Below are 17,080 nucleotides of genomic sequence, written 5' to 3'. Positions count from 1 at the left end.
GCGTCCGTCGTGTCGGCGCTCGTGGCGCGCCCCCGCTTCTTCAGCCTGACGCTCGCCGTCGACGACCCGCCGAGCCTGCTGCTCGATCGGGCGCTCGTGCCGCTGTTTGGGGACACGCTCGTGGGCTCGGCCGACGAGGAGCTCGTGGCCCTCTCGCTCGACCTCGCCGGGCTGCCGCTCGAGGCGACGGGCATCGTGTGCGGCGTGGCGGGCCGCCTCGTGCAGGACCCTGTCATTGCGGGCCATGGGCTGTCGTATCTGTCGACGGCGTTTGCGGGCACGGTTGTGCTGGCGCCTGAGCAGGCGAGGCGGGCGGTGGAGATTTTGGAGCCACTGCTGCGGTAGGCAGTGCTTGGACTTGTGTGTAGCTGGGCGTTGGCAGGACTGTTGAGATATATACCAGGGCTACCGAAGCCCAAAGAAAAGGCGACGGTTATGATGCATCACGAAGGGATGCGAGCAGGACAAAGGAGCATGGGCCTCATCTGAGGCAGGCGGCATCGAGGTCATCGGGCAGGCGGCATCAAGGTCAGCGGGCAGGCGGCATCAATAAATGATCGGGGCAGGCGGCATCATGGACATCGAGGCAGGTGACATCGAGGAAGTCAGCAGGCGGCATCAAGGTCATCAAGGCAGGCGGCATCAAGCAGTGCCCTAGACAGTCAACAGAGGCAGGCGGTAGGCAGTCACCAAGAGGCAGGAATAGGCACCGGCCACTGGCAGCTTCCATGGAAATTCAAGGCTGATTCATGAACTGCTGAAATCGACGAACACCCAAAGACAGCAATTCTTCCACTTCCACAAACCATCGCTGCTGTCTTTGACATGTCCAGCATCATGGCTCTGCTCCATGCCCAGGTTTCATCTCTTCTACAACCCCCATGCCCTGCTACTTCTTCCCTCCCTTGCCTCCCCCTCCACCACCGGCAGCTTCACCAACGAGCCTGACGACCGCTTGCCTCGCCACCATGTTTATGACGGCAAACCGCCTGGGCCCCAGCTTCTGCCCGCCATACCATCGCGTCACGACAACCATGACGTCCCAGACGTCCATCATCTGCAGCAGCTTGAGCACCCTGCCGCCGGCCGCGCTCTCGCCATCGTCGTCGCAGTCCTGGAAGCTCGCGCCCCGCGGGCCCCGCACTCGCCACGCCGTAATGTTGTGCGTCGCCGCCCGCGCCTTCTTGTCCGTCGCCAGCAGGTGCGCCACGTACGCGTTGGCCTGCGCCGGCGACGTCACGGCCGCCGCCCGTGCGAGAAACGTCGACTTGAGCTCCGTCAGCGGGTCCGAGAGCGTCCACGGCGGCGGCGCCTGCGTGTCTGTACACGTTGCTGATGCCCCTGCTGCGCCTGGCGACGTAGCGCGTGAGCGGGACGGTGACGGCGTGCGCAAGGCCGGGGCGGCGGCGTCCGGCGCCGACGCCTGCATGCGCTGGGAGAAGTCTTCAATGGCGTCAAAGAGGCATACCTCGCCTGGCGTGTACGTCTCTGCGAGGGCGGCGCGAAACAGCGTCAGTGCGTGGGCTGCGGCGCCGGGCTTGGCGTGGGCGCCGGCTGAGTGGGTGGCCAGCACCGATGGGGGTTCCGAGGACGGATACGACGGCGGGATGTACAGGCGCAACGCGGCGCGGGCGGCGAGGTCGGAAGAGGCTGCGCCGCCATCTGTGTCCTCGGCCGGCAGCACGAGCACGTACACATCTACCGCATCTGATGATGTTGACGGTGACAGGGTGCCGTCGCCATATATGGAATTGAGAGCCTCAATCTCATCGCTGAGCTCGTCTGACGGCATGGTGCGCTTCTCTGTGCAGCATTGAAGAGGCAGCCAAACAACATAAAGCGTCGGCCCGAGTGTTGCTGAGCCTTAGAACAAGCGACAAGTGAGTGACTTGGGATGGGGTTTGACAATGAGGTCGACGATGCGAGATGTTGGATTATCTCGAGTGGATTCTACAGTGTCTCGCTCCACAGCGATGCGGCAGCTTGCACTGTACCTGGCCTTGTCCCGTATTACGTCCGAACACGGCGAGGCATTGATGTATGATGAATGATGTGATGTCGACCACGACACCAGCACATTGCAAGGGAAAATTCCTAGGATAATGAATATTACCGAATTAATAAGAACAAACAGACAATATTTATGCCCTTGTAACGACAATCATAAACTGATCATACAACGTGGCAAAAAAAAAAAAAAAAAAACCACCATGACAAAATCAACGCAGCTCCTCGTTCCGACCCATCCCAGCCGACTTCCCCCTTTCCTGTTCGATTCATTCCCTCCCATCCATCGATCCCCAACGCCATGCTGTACAGACAAACAAAGAATGTCCTCGCTTTTTTCGCTCTCACTCTCCCTCTCTCTCTCTGCTACGTCTCCTATTTGCTCTCCCCAAATCTCGTCCACCCCTCGACAGCCCCTTACAGATACGGCATCCACAGGGCGTCGCACTGCGCGAGGTTCATCGGGTTGACCGCCTTGGCGATGAGGTCGATGACCGTCTGGTTGGCCGGCAGGTTGCTCGCCGGGCTCTGCGCGAGGCTCGTCGCCCGCTTGACGATCGAGTCGCTGTTGACCTGCACCGACTCGCGCAGCTGGTGCTCCGTCATCTGCACGGCCCGGTGCGAGCTCGTGAACCAGAAGATCATCTCGTCCCGCACAAACAGCGTCAGCGCATTCTCCAGCTCGTGCTCGCCCTCGAGCAGGCACCGCGCGATCGCCATGAGCGAGCAGCTGAAGATGCCCTCCATCGCGAGCGGGCCCATGAGCGTCTGCAGGTTCGGCGTCAGACGGAACGGCACCGGCTCCGGGTTGTGGAAGAAGGGCTTGCCCGCGCTCATGTACGACATGAGCTCCGAGCCCCAAATGTTGCCCGACGCCCGCGCAATGTTGATCTTCTGCGGGTACCGGTTGTGCATGTACAGGATGTACGTCATGAACGTCAGCGCCGCCATCTGGTACGACAGCTGCCGGCGGAACAGCCAAAAGTCCGTAAAGCTCGGGAAGATCTTCTGGAAGTACTCGAGCGCCAACGTGTGCGGCACCCACTTCTCCTGGATCGCGTTGAACACCTCGAGGCGCGCCGTCGCCGTCTGCTCTCCGTGTTTCTGTGCTTGGTCAGTACGTGCGTCCGTTGGATGCCCGTCGCCGCGGATACATACCGCGTTCTTTGTGTCCAGGACACCCCGCAACTTCTCCATCGTGAACAGCACTGGGTCGTCCTTCTTCATCGAGTTGCGCCGGCAGTGGTCCTCGTACACCCCTTGCAGCGTGATGTACGACGTGTCCTCCTGCACGATGCGAATGTGTGGTGCCAGCGGCACCATCAGCGGCAGCGTGAACTGCATGTCACGGCGCCGACTCTCCTTGCGCCGGTTGAGCGTCTGGTTGAGCTGCCGGAAGAGCTGCAGAATGCGCTCCTCGCGTCGGCAGTGACGCGCCGCCGGGTGCTGCACCGCCCACGAGTGCACGCTCGCATCGTGGCCGCGGATCTTGAGCCGTCGGTATGAAGCACTGATGGACCGCACGAGCTCGACGTTTGGCAGGAATCGCTCGATGCGGATGAAATCCTGGTTCTTGTCCTTGTGCTCCAGATACTGGCCGGGGATCTCCACATCGTCGAATCGCTGGTACCGGAACTCACTGAGATGCGGCGAGAAGGCCTCGAGGGACACGCGCGTTGATCGGCGGTCGAGCTTCTCCTCGAACTTGTTGCGCCACCGTCGGAGCTTGTAAATGTAATCGTCCATCGTCGGCTTGGTCTGCACAAAGTCGGCCTCAAACGACTTCTTGATATGCGGAGGCAGAATTGTCTCGGCAAACCGCGTAATGTTCGTCTCAGTCGCCGACGGAAGCTTAATCTTGGCAAATGATGAAGGCATACGGCTCACATAGGCCAGAGCGTCGTTCAGCAGCGCCACGATCAGTCGATACGCGTCCTCATCCGGAGGACACTTGAAGTGCTTCTGGATTTGATCCACCATGGTCTCCATTGACAGAGCCAACAGTGGGAAAGCAGACTTCAAGTGGCTCATGATCTCCTCGGTCAGCTCCCAGGGCGGCTTCTTCTGGCCGGCCCCGGACTGCTGTTGCTGCTGGTCACTCTGAGTTTGAGCCGCTTGCGCCGGTACCGGCACAGAAGCCGGTGCAGGCGTAGGGGTGGGAGCGGGCACTGGGGTTGCTGCTGGTGCGGGCGTGCCGCCGTCTGCAGGTGCTGGTGGCACCGACGATGACTTGGTGTCACCGCCCTCGGTCTTAACAAGAGCGCCGTCGCCGTTAGCGGTGCCCGGTCTCGAGCTTGACGCAGCACCCGAGACGGTCTCATTCTTAGGTAGCTGAGGAGAAGCGCTGGCCTGCTGCGAGGCAGCCGACTGGGCGCGCTGGCGGGCCCGTTCCTTGGCTTCTTGGTTCTTCTTGATGACCGCCATGTCCTCCCTGTTGGTGCGGAGCTGGAAGTAAAGTGCTTGAGGGTACGACTTGGCAATCTTGGTGAGGATCTGGTGGACGCGGGGCCCCTCCTTGTAGGCGAGACCTGTGAGCAGCTGGGGAATGTACGTGATCCAGTACCAGATCGGTGTTTCTCCCTTGAAGTCGTCGAAACCAGCAGCGATGGTCCCCGTGGCATCATCGAGGCTGAGGAGCCACAGGATCCGCGCAAGGAGCTTTCTCGACTTGGCGTTCTTGTAGCTTCCTGCAGCTTGCAGGTAGCTTGTCAGAGCCTGACGAGCCGAGTTGACATCGTTGGCATCGGCTTTGAACCTTCGTTCGTTGAAGTAGCCCCACTCAGCCCACGCCTTGGCCGCGGTGATATCGAAGTACAAGGCGGTACCGTACGCGCTGTCAGCCTCCTCTTTTTGGCCGAGCTTCTCCAGGAACATGCCCTTGAGTGTGTAGAACTCGGCCTTCTGCGGTGGATTGAAGTAGTTGAGGTTGGTGTTGTTGATGACATCCAATCCACTCGTCAGCTCCTCAGGGTTCTCAAAGTGACATTTGGCTTGCTCGCGGAGCTTGAGGAACGCCTCTTGAATCTCGATATTGGGCAGTGTGTAGATCCTGCTCAGCTGGCTGATGCACACGTCGGGCAGGTTGTGTTTGCGAGAAACGTGGGCGAAACGGTTGATGATCCACGCCGTCTCGTGGTAGCCGCGGTACGCGAACGAAGCACCGTTAGTGTTCTGGTTGCCACCCTGTTGTGGGAGGAGTTGCAAGTAGGTTTGGTTGATGAGCCCGAAAATATGCTGGCGCCATGTGACAAGGTCCTGCCAAGCTGTGATGTCGTCCCATACATTGGGCAGGCGGTCTCGCCACGCGCCAAGCAGCAGTTTAAGCTCGCCGGACTTGACGTCAAGGTTCGACTGATTGGTGCTCGACAAGCTCTGGCAGATGACTTGAGCGTCGTGCAGCTCAACAAGCTGCTGGAAGTTCTGCAGCAGCGGAATGTGTGCTTTTGTGAGCTGCTGAGGAAGCTGGTGCCACTTGCGGATGGACAGCTGGATCGCTTCGTCGCAAGACTTGGCGAACTCGGCGTGCGTCTCAAGCTTGTTGTGGAACTTGAGCAGGGCCATGAATGACTGGAAGAACGCCCTGCGAGGAGTAGGAGCGTCCATAACGCCCTTGATCAGAGTGTCCAACGCATCTCGCTGGTTGCCGTCCTGCCACATTTCCGTGTTGCGCCAGGCACACTCCAGGAGCAGGTCTTGGAAGTTTTCGTGCTTGGCAAAGTCTTGCAAGATGTCCCATTGCTGGAGTTTCTGGGCGCAGAGAACCCAATGATCCTCCCACAGCATGTACTCTCCCTGCGAGAAAGGGATGACGCCAGTTCGAGCCTTGATCTGTGCAGCTTCATACATCTTTTGAGCCTTATCCCACATGCCGTTCTGCTCATAAGAGAGGGCAGCGTTTGTCTCAACAAATTGGCAGCGGCGTCTCCACGTTCCGTAGAAGAGGTCGTCCTCCTGCAATGACGCATAGAGATCGACAAGAGCATCGAGGTTGCTCTCACGAACCTTGGCAGACTCCATTTCCGGCTTGATTGCTGCATTCTCAAGCTGCACAAGCGACGTGTACCACGTGTCGTACGTCTTGGCTTCGTACTTGAGCACGTGGGGCGGAATCTTGCAGCTAGGCCACGCCTTCGCAGCGCCCTCCAGCAGCGACTGAACGACGTTGGGCCGCTTGTCGATTTGACGGCTGTGATAATCCTTCGTCAGGAGAGTCACAATTCCACGCTCAAGCTCAATGCGCTCATCCCTAGCCGTCGCAGACCAGTAGATTGGGAAAACCGAAACCCAAAGCTGATGGGCCAACGTGTTGTCGATGTGCTGGAGCTGGCTGAGGGGCTCGACGAGGTCGCGGACCTTGACATCGGCGATTTCGTTCATGAAGCGACGATGTTGTGCAATGAGGGTGTCGAATTTGTCGTCCGCCATGTTTGCCGGCTCTCTGGTATCCTTGGCGTAAATCATGCACAACTGGCTGGCCGGCAGTGTCCTGAAGTCTTCGGCGTGTAGTTGAGCAGCCGCATTCAGCTCCACAGCACCCAGAAGAAGCTGCGAGGCCTGGGCAAGCCAGAAGCTATCTGCAAGAGTGTCCCAGTTCTGCGCCGTGAGCACGTACGACAGGCGGGCAGTTGCCGTCTTGGACAGACTCTTGTCAAAGATGGCCATGAAGCGATTTCGCATCTCAACATCCTGCGCTCTGGCACCAATGAGGAAAGCGTGCTCCATCCTCACAGTCAACTCGGTCCTGGTGATTTTTGGATCCTCGTAGATCCTAATCACAAGCTCAAGGAACTTTGTGAGCATGGTGGGATCTTGTCGGTGCTCGAAAGAGAGCATCTTGTGGAGAACGGCGGTCTTTTCCTTCAGAGTCGGCCACGTGCCTTCGGAACGGAAAACCCAGCCCTCCACCATGACGAGAATCTCTTCGCACAAGGGGATGTGCATGGACTTTTCAACTAGTGTGGCCAGGACACTGAGGAACGGGCGACGGTTGTCACCGAGGACCTCCATCCTGAGAGCGACAACCTGCATTGCCTTGAGCATGAGAGCTGTTGAGACCTCGAGGTCATATGTTGACATTTCGCCAGACGGTGGCGCGTCCGGGCCCCTATTAGGAGGTGCTCCGCCGGCTTGCAGATTCGCGACGATGCTGTAATGCTGAACATGCTCACGTGCAAGCTTACTCTGAAGGGCCTTCATGAGGACGGCAATGTGCTGGTCGATGATTGTCGGCTTCCGGTTGCCAAGTGACCATAAGGTGTTGACTCCAGAAGTGTAGTTGCCTGCTGCCATAGCTTCTCCAGCTGTTGTGGAAAGAGCTTGGATGATTTCTGAAGTTTGCGCCTCTGTCTCACCGTCGGCATCAGCATCTTCCATGGGGACATCTTCGGGAACAGCCTCCAAAACGCGCTTGACGATAGCCTTGAGCTCCCGATTGTCATCGTTCTCAGGATCCGCAGCGTGGAGACAATCCTGGATTTCCGGGTTCTCGCTCTTCAAGCACTTGTCAAGAACCTTCTGTATAGAGGACATGTTCTTTTGGACCCAGTCGTCTGATTTGACATTGAGAATGATCCGCACGACTTGCAGAGTGTTGATGATGTTGGTGATGAACTTGTTATCAAACTTCTCCTTGTCGCTCGGATCCGCCGTGAGAACAGTTTGCGTTCTGTCGCTAGCGAGCACGGCATCGGTGACGTGAGGAAAGAGGTCGATATCGAGATCACTCCAGTATTGAGGCTGCAGCAGATGATAGAGAAGTGACATGGACTTCTTGCAGAGCTCAGTTGATGATGCGCTAGGCGCGGCGAAACCTGCCAACGTGGGCGAGTCTTTGAACTTGGCAGATGGAACCTGATACCGTTCGTTCAACTGGGCAATGAACTCAATCAGATAGCGGATCATCTTGAGACGTCCAACTGGAGGGATCTGATAATCATTGGGCGCGAGTTGCTGCTTGACAGAAGGAGGTGATGACATGGGCTGGTCACCGTCGAGCTTCCTCTTCTTTGAGTTTGGCGACTGTGATTGAGAGCGTGCCAGGGCATCGCCCTTTCCTTCCACTCTCCTCTGTTCCCAAAGCCAGATGAGCCACATCATGTTCAGGGCGAGCTTCTTTGACTCATTCGACGCGGTTGCAGGTGCGGCAACCTTTCTGAGCGACGTGATGATCAGCATAGCGTACTTGTCGCGGGAGTCGTAGAACAGTTCTGGATGTCGAACGAGGAAGTGGAAAATGCTCGTCATTTGCTGCGCATTCTGGCCTTCGTCGGCCAGCACTCTTCTCGGTGCAATAGCCCAAGCCGCGTTTCGGTCGTTCTGCGGAGTGTTGAGTCGCTTGGGGAGCACAGGCGCCACGAGCTCCAAGGCTTGTGTCACCAGGGCCCGGCCCTCGTTCTGGTTGGCCTTCAACAGCGAAAGATAGACCTGAGTAACGATCTTGATGGGCGTATCGTAGAGCGCAATGAAGTACCCAATGACCACATAAGCTGCATGCTTGTTGATGACATCATCCAGGCGGATAAAGGTCCAGCAGCTCTTGATGATATCCTTCCTGGTCTCCTGGATCGTCTGGTAGTGGTACTTCAAGAGCAGCGCGGACAGTTGCAGGACTTCGAACTTGGTATGATCGATGCCGGGTTGAGCGAGGTCGTCGTGATCCTGTTGGCTGGTATCTTGGTTTGACTTCCAGACCTTTGCCACCACAGCATCAATGACAGCTCGATCTATCAAGCGCGGCTGGCCCTGTTGTGTGGAGTTCCAATGCCGCTGAACATCCATTGCAATGGTGGGGTTGACAATGTTGTGCAGCAAGAAGCACTTCATCTTCTGAGAAATATTGCGGGAAGAGTAGGCCTCCAAACACTTCAAAATTGCCGCGACGCCAATCTCAACAGAATCGTTGTTGATGATGTTTTTGTACACATAAGCGATGAGGGGTTGAGGGTCTCGGAAGTCCTCGGACGTGACCGCTTCGACGATGCTGAACAGTAACTCCAAATCCTTCGGATTTCTTTCAAGAGACTTGAGAAGAATGTTCATGAGCTGCTCCGAAGCTTGAGCAGCCGGCATGCGGAGGTTAGCTGCCAGTGTATACTTGCGCAGCTGTGCCTCAAGCTCTTTGCCCACTTGCTTCATCCACGTCAAGATTTCCTTCTTGTCCATCCAAGCGTCGCACGCGGGCCACTGACCCAGAGAGTCAAGAACATGGATCGTGTTGATGATCGCCACAAACTTTGTCTCCTTGTCTTGCGTGACAATCTCGTTGCAAGCCTTGACTAGGTTATCCACGCCGGACACGGCTTCCTTGCGAAGGGGTCCGCTGTCGGGATGGGAGAGAACCTGAGCCAGGAATCGACCGTATTTGACTTCGCCTATCTTCGGCATCAAGAAAGCCCACATTTCTGCCGGGTAGCGGTTGAGATACTTGTAGAGCGGAGGTCGGAAAGGGCTGACGTGAGTGCGGCGCAGCTTCTCTTCGAGGTCGAGAACAAGATCGATCAGACGTTCCTTGAAGGTCTCAGCAGCGGGAGGGAGAAGGTGGAAAATATTGAAAACCGCGGAGACAACCTTCATCTGAGGATGTTGCTCAAAGTAGGTGAAGGAAATCGCTTGCAGCACGTTTGGATCCGCTAGAATCTTGACGTGGTCGAGAAGGCGACTTCCGATCTCAACTTTGAAGTATGTTGTCAGAAGCTTCAAGAGACGAGCCAAATTATCCAGACCATGGGATGTCAGCTTCTTAGGATCTTGAAGGCTGGCGAGAACAGGCCGCAGTCCCCCTTGAAGGAGATCCTTGGGCAGCTTGTTGGTCTGTTGTAGTACGGACTTGAGGGCGTCGTTGGCGGCATCAATAGTGGCCTGCGACTCGGAGTAAAGGGACTTGAAAAAGACGGAGACAATCTTGGCTCGCGTGGCCGCCATGTTTGTGCCTTTGGCAAACTCATCAAAGCTCATGGCAGTGCTCAACATCTTGATGCATGCTACGCGGAGGTTGACAATATAGTCATGAGTACGGAACTCCGCTGGCTTATTCGCGAGTGATTCGTCGCTGGCATCCGCCAAGGCAAGGGACTCCATGAGCAGACGATTGAGGTGTTCATCGAAAGTAACCCAGTCGTGCTTGAGTGTCATGTGGTAGGTCATCGCGTCGATGTACCCGATCTGAACAGGGAACGGCAGAGCACGCAGGGGTTTGGAATAGATCGGCTGTAGGAAGCGCTCCTTGTACGGCTCAATCAATTCCCAAACCTCACAACTGGCTGCCTTGGCGATAAGCTCCAGTGATCTCTTTGCCGTCTCGCGCACATGACGATTCATGTGTGCAAGCTCGTTATTGAAATGCATGCAGATCTGAGCCAGTCGGTGCCGCTGCGGAGCTTGACCGGGTGTAGTTGATGGCAAAGCGTCTTCCTTCTTGGCGTTCTTGGTAACTTTCTTCAGGAGAATCTCGAGTGTGAGCTGGGCAGATGATCTTGTCTTCTCGGGCAAGTCCTGGGGCATGTCCTTGACGACATACATGAGCGCCCTGATGAAGTCTGTCTGCTTGCTGATTGCCCACTGATCGCCCAGCTCCAACTCTGTGAGAAGAAAATTGACGCCGAGGGTGCCACCGGCTTTCGTGAACCATTCTTCTTCGTAGCACGCATGGCAAAATGTCGTGCTGAGATTGCCGAAGAACGGCAGACGGGCGGCCGATTGTGCTGAGCCAAAGATTGTCGATGCCGTATTGTAGATCTCGCGGATGACTCTCCGCGCAGAATCTCGCACATCAGGGTGTTCGGACGATAGTGACTCGACGATGGCGTCAGAAAAGACCCTGGTGTCGATGTATAGGGGCCCCTCGCCAGCCGTGGGGTTGAATTGGCTGTAGGTGTGCTTGACATCGACGACTGACCGCCCAATGTCGACAATAGTGAAGTGCCTTGCAACGTTCGTGAGAAACGACGCCGCCTCATCCTTGAATTCTGGGAGAGACTCAGCAAACATGACTGCCTTCAGCAGACGCCTCACAAGCTCATCCTGTTGATCCTTCTTGGCGATGGAACGATCCCTGTCGGAAGCATCAAATGCTGATAGGTCGACTTCGATTTTTCTGGACAGAAGGTCCTGCGCCTGCAGGCGGAGAAGTCTTGGCAGGTCATCCGGGAGGTTGTCAAAACCGATCCTAAGCTTCAGTTGGGACTTGATGAAGTGGAAAGACTGTTTCTTGTAGTAGCCATCGAATTGGCGGGATTGGTTGGCTTTGCTAGGTTTGGGCACCTCCATCAGCTTGCGGATGGACAAATCAACGCCCAACTCCGCTGGAAAAGCTCTATCTTTCTTTGAGCCCACAAGCCTCAGGTCGAAGCTAGTCGCATCGTCGGCGAATTCCTCAAAGCTCAGCGGCTGAGGACCGGTGATGTACTTTCGATTTCGGCCACCGAGCTTTCCTAAAATACGCATCGTCGTGTGCGCATGGAAGTGGCTGTAGGGATGCGGACGAAGGTGGTCGAACAAAGCCGTCATGAGTTCATCAATGACTGGTGCCATAATGGGGTCCAGGTAGTCGGCCGTTAGGTTGTCGACGCAAAGCTCCAAGGTCCGGAGTCCTTGACCTACCAAATCAGTTCCCGCGCGCAATGCAACGACCAATGGTCGCATGAGGAAGCTGAGATGTGGCAGAAGGTTGCTCAACCGAGCAGGAACGGTCAAGCACAGCTCAACATAGAGATCACGCTCGGTTTGCTTGCGCGCAGCCATGAGCAATGTGTTGAGTACGTCCAAGAGCATTTCGAGGAGTGGGAGAATCTGCTTATAGAGATGCTCAAACTTGCCTCCACCGATGCTTCGGAAAAGGGAGCGCAGGAGCAGGAAGTAGTTCATAGGCTCCTCTGCCCGGGTAGACAAATCGATAGACTTTGTCACGATGTCCACCACATGCGGAAGCAAGACCTGCTCGTTCTGGTTGGCGAAGAGAGTGACTGCCATAAAGGCTAGTTTGAAAAGCCGGAGCAGGATGGACGATCGCTTCACGTCTGCCGACCCAACCTGGTCAATCCTGTCCATCAGGAAACGCAGCAGCATGCCACAGAAGCTTGGCGACGTAGCTTCGCTGGCAAGGAAGAACTGTGGTATGTGCAGCAGGGCAGTGTGCTCGAAGATCATGTCGTACAGATGAGGGATCTCCTGCTGAAAGACTTCATGAAATGTCGCAGGATCGATGCAGTGAAACACTGTAGCGAATGTTTCCAACAGGTCTTTCTCCTCCTTACTGCTCGAGACCATGTAAAAGTTGGCCATGTACTCCACGGGAGACATGTACTGAGATTCACTAGCAGGCTTCTCAATTTCGTAGTAGCGGAAGACATAGGCACCTTCCCTGAAGAGTTTGACAATAACCTTGACCTCTTCCGCCGTGAAACCATAGGCCACCTCTTGCCATTGCGCCGGGGCATTCTGAAGGTTCACGTTGGTGCCAGCATTACATGTGCGAAGCTGGTAAAAGGTGTTCTTCAGACCGTTCATGAGGTTCTTAAACAAGAACTTATTGTCGGCAACAGGATCCAGACCTCTGTCTCTCGGGTTCGTAGGCTTGATGGGCATTGCCGTGAAGATATCAGTCTCATCCCAGTCAGGCGGGTGTTCCTTGTCAGCAAGGTAACTGTCGGCAGTTCCCTCGGCAGCCTGTTGCTTGTACAACTTGGACAGCTTCACCGCATTGGGGTACTGCGTGTTCATGGCCTTGAATTTGTCTCCGATGGCACTCAAAATCATCATGAGATAGTGTCGAGCGTCAACCTTGTCTTGCATCTTCGCGATGCACTCCGCCATGTTGAGGAGGAGCTTGGCGCTCATAGTCTGGAAGCTCGTGCCGGGGAAATTATCCTGGAGGTTCTTGGTATACACCTCGACTGTCTTCCGAATCTGCTCTGGGCTGAGCTGGTCCCGCACATGATGGATGAGATCAGCCAGCATGCTATAAGCAAGCGGTCTCATCGTCTCGTATACCGTTAAGCCGTCGCCAATCAATGTCTTCTCGTCGAGAAGCTCGTCAATCTTGGAGAGAAAGATTTTGCGGAAGTTGAAGTTGATGATGTGGCGGATGGCAACCAAAAGCTCCTTACGCGTGCTCGATTTCTCCCGTGGACAGTCCTTCAGCAGTCTGACAACAATTTCCGGCAAGGTCGGAAGAAAGTCTTGCAGTTGTTGCGAGTATTGCCGCAGGAGGTAGGCCAGGAAGCTCATGGTCTTGACCTGAGCAGTGATGAACTCCCCAAACGCTGCCCTATTCTTGATCAGGGGGCTGACACCTGTAAATATTTGACCTTTGGCCTTCGCATCAGCGTGTGCTTGTCGTTGGGCGCTAGCTTGCAGGCATAGAACACCCTTGATCAGGGGCACGAAGAGCTTGACGTTGGATCCGACCGTATTTCTGTAGACCTGGAAGATCGAAACCACAATGATCGGGCATTCTGATAAGACCTTGAACGAGGACATGCCCTTCAGGAGCAATCGATTCTGCTGTTGGGGATCGGGTCCAAGGTCCGTCACGGATGCCACAGGTGAGCCTGGCCGAGGAGATTGGAAGTTGGTTTGGGAAGAGCCAGGGGTTGAGGGGGCGCCAGAGGCGTTGTTTGTCGACATTGACGTGTTGTCCAGCTGCTCGCGCACGACCTTCTCCATCTGCTCAAAAAGCTCTTGAATGAGGGTCAGGAATGGCTGGACTTTCTGAGCCAGCATCTTATGTTGATGGCGCATGATATCCGATGTGATTTTGACGCATAATGTCGCGTTCTCCTCGTTGTCTGTTCGTACGAGATGCATCAAAAGGTCGACGATCTCTTCGGCGAAGGGCTCGAAAGGCTCGGTTGGAGAGGGATGTGTTGGTAGACGGTGAAGAACCTCCAGTATACAGTTTCGGAGTTTCTGGATGTGTTACTGGTTGCACATCTGGTAATGGGAACAGCTAGATTGTCCTACCTGCTCTGGAGAGTTGCTTTGGAAGATGCATGGTCCTTTGAGAATGTTGATGAAGATGGGCATTAGCTTCTTAAGAAACGGCGCATAGATAGGACCGGCCGTGTAGTGATCCAGACTGTCGCGAAGCGTTGTAGCAGCTTCGACCTTGATCTTCGTCTCTGCATTCGCGTCCATTAGCCGCTCTGTAGCAATAGGTAGACACGATCTCGTGACGCTGTCGAAAGGGAGGCATACCCGTTTCCGGAGTGCTCAGTCGTTTCACGACATCGTCAATCGTTGTGCCCGACATTGTGGGAGGTTGTCGAGACAGGCGCGTGTGTTGTGTATCATGAGGGCATGGGGTGCTCGATGTCGATGTGTTCGAGGAACGGTTCGTCGCAAGGCTGCGCCGCTTGCCTTGCTTCGCGTGATAGGAGGGGTATCTCTGGCGACGGAAAAGGAAAGTTGCTGAAGGAAAGACGACAAAGAAGAATCAGGACACCATGCCGTTGTGATCCGTCATCCACAGTATGCCTTCGGTGTATGTCGTTGTGGGGTTCGGGTCGATTCAGGCACGGCTGCTGAACGTTGGTGGGTGTGGGTGTTTGGATTATGGGAAACCTTCAGAAGCCAGCCTTTGGTGTGAAATTTCCACGACGAGCGACGCGACGAACAGAGCTGGGGGCGCCGGCCGCCAAATCATTTAACGCTAGGGCGTGTAATAACTTTACTCCGACGCTAGACATGCAGGCCGCTACTAGCGTGTGATTTAAGACCTTTTGACTGGATAGAGAGATCTAATCTTATCAACGCTCTATCTCCAAAGTCTGTAGATCGTGAACTAGGTGGAGCTTCCCCGTTATCGGCCCCTGGAGTCTCCAGTCCGCACCTAAACCCGCTGTGACTCGACACCTTACCCAGGCTGACTACCTAGATAGCGATTGTCAGGTAACGCACCCCTCAAGTCAGAAGCCATCCTCGTACGGAACGCCTGATCTCGTGTGCTTCCACCTTCGGGTTTCTAAATTCTTTTCCTTTTGAGTCACAGCCAATCGCGATATCGAGGTCTTTTACTCGTTGATGATCTCTTGGCATTGCTTCGACTGTTATATGTGATTGTGCTCTGCGTCCGCGTGTAGATACACCATGAGTGGACCGCATACCGCATTTTTCTATGGTGAGTCTCTATTGTTCTGACCACAGAGATCACAGGCAGATGGCCATTTCGCTAACATTGCGCTCAGGCACTCTGGTAACATTTATCTATATTTTCATGGCACGATCATGAACACTGACCTTGTTCCTGGCAGATGGAACCGCGTGTCTTCTTCAGAGTGGTTCAGGGAACGTCACACCCCTCTGATGTCATCAAGAGCCTGTACACCTTCACTCCTGCAGTGTTACATGATCATTGCCGGCATCGTGTCCAGGGCGAAGACTACCCAGGCGTGATTCCGGAAGAAGGCCAGTCCGTCCTAGGCAGCTTTGTTACGGGTTTGACAGACGCGAACATACAAAAACTTGACAGCTTTGAAGGCAGCGAGTACGATAGGCGAGCAGTCAAGGTAAAGCTTGTCACCAAATTGGGCAATGCGCAGGGTGTAGGTCAGGTCGAGGGCGAAGAGGAGGAAACAACCACCTACATTTTCATCCATCCTAATCGTATTGAGAGGGGTGAGTGGGATTTTGAACATTTTCGCAAGGAGAAGTTGCACATGTGGGCTCGAGAGGAGATTTTCTTCTCCGAAGGTAAGCTGGATCCGCCACACTGCTAGATAGCTACATCTTCAGGCTGTTAACCACAAAAAAAGGATTTGAAAAATTAATCAAGATCTTTCGGGGTGGCTAGGTTCGGCTCGAGGCGGAGTCCCTGTTGCACTTGGTGTACCTGAACAGGGGTGTCTCCACGGGAGAAAACACCAAAAACATACAACACCGAGGATTCGCTGGTGGTCACCCACCCAACTACTAGTTCGGCCCTTACTGGTTTATCAAGGGGAGAGCGGACGGGATCCCGAGTTTTCCAGTAGGTATGGTCGTATGTGATAGCGGAATTCTCGGGGAGGCTTCTTGTTACATGAGAGTCAAAGATGTGTCACGGGGCATGGTCGGCAAGGCTTGGTTGTAGGAAGATCGACTGCACAGTGATTCTAGATCATCAATATTCGTTTTCATCGTTTGTTGGCTGGTTCCAAATGCAGCTTTAGACCCAAATACCGTCCCAATCTTGTCTCTCGCGTCCCCAACGAGCTGGTGTGGTTCGGCGTCACGATCAGTATACGAATCTCCAGCCCCGCTCCACGCCCGAATGCTCCGACCATCCCTCGGCAATGTCCAGCTTCTTGTTCAGCTTCTGTGCACGCCATTTTGCGAGTCCGGCTGATACGACAACTAGCACGCAACCAACCAAGACGAGCCCGCCGCCGAGGCGGTAAAAGGGCTTGTGGGCGCGGGGCCAGAAGTAAGGGCTAAACCAACGGCTGCACTGGCTGATGCAGTTGGCAATGGCAATCAGAGCAGCCTTCTTGCTTCACGGTGCCGGCACGACGGTTGTCTCCCAAGACAGTTGCAGATTGAGGCCGTTGTAGGTGCCGGAGATGAGAAGGAAGAGGCCGAAGTAGCGGGCGCCTATGTTCTCCGTCGAGATGAGCACTGCGCAACCGACCATGCTCCCGATGATGGGAATGACAATGTGCCAAAACGACTCCTGACGGCGTCCTGACGACCAGGCACAGGCGCATGCAAATGCATATGCAAAGCATAAGGAGGCGCTTGAATGAAATAGGTTGTCAGCTCGCCTAGGTCGAAAGTTTTGACGATCTGTTGCGCACGCGTATTAATTTGGGTTTCATCTTGCTCCGTGTCCAAGGTCTGACTTACCGAAGGCATGAAATCCTTGAAAGCTTGAGCAGTGACCAAGGCGAAGTGCATGAGGCAAAAGAACCACGTGAAAGGATCCATGACGGCTTCCTTGATGCCGTCCCAAGTGCCACCAATGCCTTCATCCTTTCCACCATTGGAGCAGAGCACTCGATATTGGGCCATCTCTCGTTCGGCCGAAGACAGAAGCGAGTGTTATGCGGCCAGTCGGGCAGCAGATAGAAAGCAGCGAGAGCCATAATGATGGATGCAGCAC

The 17,080-nt window shown here is 55.2% G+C and overlaps 5 protein-coding genes and 1 non-coding gene across 6 annotated transcripts in view; 2 read left to right on the top strand and 4 right to left on the bottom strand.

Moving 5' to 3' along the window:
- The window catches only part of VDAG_01348 (uncharacterized protein), a gene marked incomplete at both ends in the record, with an annotated part of 1,440 nt that extends 1,095 nt beyond the window's left edge, over positions 1–345 (top strand). Inside the window, one exon of the mRNA XM_009650234.1 lies at positions 45–345. Coding sequence (XP_009648529.1) covers positions 45–345 — 301 coding nt within the window. The remainder of the gene's footprint in view (positions 1–44) is intronic.
- Positions 346–889: 544 nt separating this feature from the next.
- Positions 890–1,792, bottom strand: VDAG_01347 (uncharacterized protein; the record flags this gene model as incomplete). The annotated part of the gene is made up of 1 exon (XM_009650233.1): positions 890–1,792. One exon carries the CDS (start codon positions 1,790–1,792, stop codon positions 890–892), a length of 903 nt encoding a protein of 300 aa, XP_009648528.1.
- A 632-nt stretch (positions 1,793–2,424) lies between these two features.
- VDAG_01346 (transcription-associated protein) lies at positions 2,425–14,254 on the bottom strand (the record flags this gene model as incomplete). Its single annotated transcript, XM_009650232.1, has 3 exons — positions 2,425–13,911; positions 13,966–14,123; positions 14,200–14,254. 3 exons carry the CDS (start codon positions 14,252–14,254, stop codon positions 2,425–2,427), a joined length of 11,700 nt encoding a protein of 3,899 aa, XP_009648527.1.
- An 864-nt stretch (positions 14,255–15,118) lies between these two features.
- VDAG_01345 (uncharacterized protein) lies at positions 15,119–15,719 on the top strand (the record flags this gene model as incomplete). The annotated part of the gene is made up of 2 exons (XM_009650231.1): positions 15,119–15,121; positions 15,255–15,719. 2 exons carry the CDS (start codon positions 15,119–15,121, stop codon positions 15,717–15,719), a joined length of 468 nt encoding a protein of 155 aa, XP_009648526.1.
- A 149-nt stretch (positions 15,720–15,868) lies between these two features.
- On the bottom strand, positions 15,869–15,984 carry VDAG_20001. The gene has a single exon (XR_692049.1). It is a non-coding gene; the product is annotated as a 5S ribosomal RNA (ribosomal RNA).
- Positions 15,985–16,216: 232 nt separating this feature from the next.
- On the bottom strand, positions 16,217–16,989 carry VDAG_01344 (uncharacterized protein; the record flags this gene model as incomplete). Its single annotated transcript, XM_009650230.1, has 5 exons — positions 16,217–16,297; positions 16,352–16,412; positions 16,479–16,579; positions 16,657–16,764; positions 16,825–16,989. 5 exons carry the CDS (start codon positions 16,987–16,989, stop codon positions 16,217–16,219), a joined length of 516 nt encoding a protein of 171 aa, XP_009648525.1.
- Between the last annotated feature and the right edge of the window lie 91 nt (positions 16,990–17,080).

This window comes from Verticillium dahliae, genomic scaffold (genome assembly GCF_000150675.1).
Source record: "Verticillium dahliae VdLs.17 supercont1.2 genomic scaffold, whole genome shotgun sequence".
In the NCBI taxonomy this organism is placed as follows: domain Eukaryota; kingdom Fungi; phylum Ascomycota; class Sordariomycetes; order Glomerellales; family Plectosphaerellaceae; genus Verticillium; species Verticillium dahliae.
The sequence above is the reverse complement of the archived record's forward strand: the minus strand, read 5'-3'. Positions and strand labels throughout refer to the sequence as shown.